The 2,500-nt window shown below is 42.4% G+C and overlaps 1 protein-coding gene across 1 annotated transcript in view; it reads left to right on the top strand.

Moving 5' to 3' along the window:
- LOC125033319 (protein O-mannosyl-transferase TMTC1-like) overlaps nt 1-2,500 on the top strand; it is a 608,165-nt gene that overhangs the window by 596,448 nt on the left and 9,217 nt on the right. The window contains exons 6-7 of the mRNA XM_047624701.1: nt 1-19; nt 2,319-2,463. The exon at nt 1-19 is cut by the window's left edge and continues 117 nt beyond it. Of these exons, the coding sequence (XP_047480657.1) occupies nt 1-19; nt 2,319-2,463 (164 nt within the window). The remainder of the gene's footprint in view (nt 20-2,318; nt 2,464-2,500) is intronic.

The raw sequence follows: 2,500 nt of genomic DNA, 5'->3' as shown, positions 1-2,500 counted from the left end.
CAGAGATCCTATACAAGCGGTGAGTTGGGAAGCTTCGAGGAAGCTCTTATGGGGTGGGTGGTGAGGGGTTGTGAGGGGTTGTGGTGGGGGGTGAGGGGTTGTGAGGGGTTGTGGGTTGTGATGGGTATAGGTTAGCGAGGCGAAGTTCTCATAAAGGGACGTAATATTACTCATAATTGGACGTAAGATTACAGTACTGATAGTTTTGCGTCACCTGCCATTTATGAGAAGGGGGGGAGGGAAGATTGGAAGGAAGAAAAGGATAAAGTGAGTAAAGGGAGGACTGGGGGAAAGGGAGATTGGAAGGAAAGATTAAGGAAGAGAAAATAAGGGAACAGGGGATTGAAAGGAAATGTTAAGGCTAAGGGAGAACTGAGAGAGGGGCGTTAGAAGCGAGGGTAAGAGAAAGGTGAGGGAAGGGAGAAGTAGCGGAAAGGAAGCTTAGAAGGAAGGATTAGAGAAGAGGGAGTGAAGGAAGAATTGGAAGAGAAGAAAGAAAGAGAGGACAGGAATAAATAGAACAAAGAGAGGAACAGGGGAGGAAGAAGGGATTACGGTGGAAAGAGAAAGGGGAAATTTTGATAAATAAAGTAGAAAAAAAATGATAGTAATAAAATAAAATGGTGCTTGGGAACCGAACAGAGCAGGGATGATGTTACATAAGCAATAGAGGAAGGGAAGAGAGAGAGAAAAATACAAGATCGATAACCCAACCAAAAGAGAAAGTCAAGAACAGAGAATAATCTTCCGGCCAAGAGTGGGAAGGGCGAGACCAGGGAAATAACTACCTTTTCAAGACCACCAGCTTCATTATCCGCGATGCGCATTCGAAAATTGCGAAAACAGACACCGAATAGCGAAAGGGAATAGATAAGCAATTAGTACTCAAGAGAGTGTGTATTTGACCATCACTTCCGCTGGAATCTTTAACAAGGCGACTGAAATTAACGTATTAACTCCCGGCTGCATCTCAAGTGGCCGTTAACACACATACCAGCCGGCGCTCTGGCTAAGAAGAACAAAAAAACAGAGGCAATAATAGATAGATTAATTAATTAATAAAAGCGGTAAACAAATAAATTAAAGTAAATAGATGGATAGAAGAAAAGAGATAAAAAGGGAGGGGGGAAATATTTATGATAAACCGGATGAATATCAATGAATACATGGATAAATAAAAAAACAGACAGGTGTGGAAAGCAAGAAACAAAAACAACAACAATAACAAAACGTAGAAAAATAAACCATAAACAGATAAATAAGATAAAAGAGAGGGGGGAGGGGGAAGAGTAGGGTCTAAGGTCACCCAACCCCCCCCCTTCTGCGACAGTGCCATGTGCATGACGGTCGTTAAGGGAGTGCCACTATAACACCACAGTAATTAAACCACACAAAAGACGAGAGGAACAAAAGGCCCAACACTCGGGGTGGTTCTCGTCACGCTCAAAGACAAAAGTTTGTATCCATTATTGTTGTGCACAAGAGCTTTCTAAGTTCGTACCGGTTGCTCTTTGTACTCATTCTTCCTCCTCCGAGTCTAGTACACTTTTTTTTTTAAGGGAGAGAGAGGGAGAGGAAGGGTAGGGTGGGTAGAGAGGAGGGTGTTGTACCAGGCAAGTTTTGTTTTGTTTTTAAGAGAGAGAGAGGGAGGGAGGGAGGGAGGGAGGGAGGGAGGGAGGGAGGGAGGGAGGGAGGGAGGGAGGGAGGGAGGGAGGGAGGGAGGGAGGGAGGGAGGAAGGGAGGGAGGGAGGGAGAAGGGAGAGAGAGGGAGAAGGAGTAGGGGGTAAGAGGTAGGGGTAAGTGGTGGTTAGACTATGCAAGTTCAGACGTTAACGGGGATGTAGAAGTTTTGTTGTTGCATTTTTTTGGTTCTTTTTGTTCTTGTTTTTACTTGTTATTTGTGGTTAGCAGTAGTTTTCTGTGCAGTTCAGTCTGAAATGGGAAGTGCACTTTTGGATATTAAGTTACTAAAATGACTGATTATTAATTAAATAATCCACAAATTGTTTCTGATATCTATATGTATATATACATAAACATGCATACAAACTAACATATATATATGCATACATACATACATACATACATACATACATACATACATACATACATACATACATACTTACATACATACATACATACATACATACATACATACATACATACATACATACATGCATACATATATATATATATATATATATATATATATATATATATATATATACACACACACACATCCATACATATATACACATTCCTACACACACATAGAGGAAAGGAAATCCCGTTAACCGAATTCTCTCTCCTCCGCGCAGAGCCTTGGCGGTGGCGTGGGAACCAGAGATCGGAGAGAGCCTCGGGAAGCTGTATCTCAACACGGGCCGTCTAGAGGATGCTGAAGCCACTTTTAACACCGTCCTCAGACTTCACCCTGAGATGCTGTCGTCCAGGGTGTACTTGGTAAGAACGTTATTTTGCAGTTGTTTCTCTGCCGTGT

Source organism: Penaeus chinensis, chromosome 16, assembly GCF_019202785.1.
Source record: "Penaeus chinensis breed Huanghai No. 1 chromosome 16, ASM1920278v2, whole genome shotgun sequence".
In the NCBI taxonomy this organism is placed as follows: domain Eukaryota; kingdom Metazoa; phylum Arthropoda; class Malacostraca; order Decapoda; family Penaeidae; genus Penaeus; species Penaeus chinensis.
This window is presented reverse-complemented; position numbering and strand designations above follow the sequence as displayed.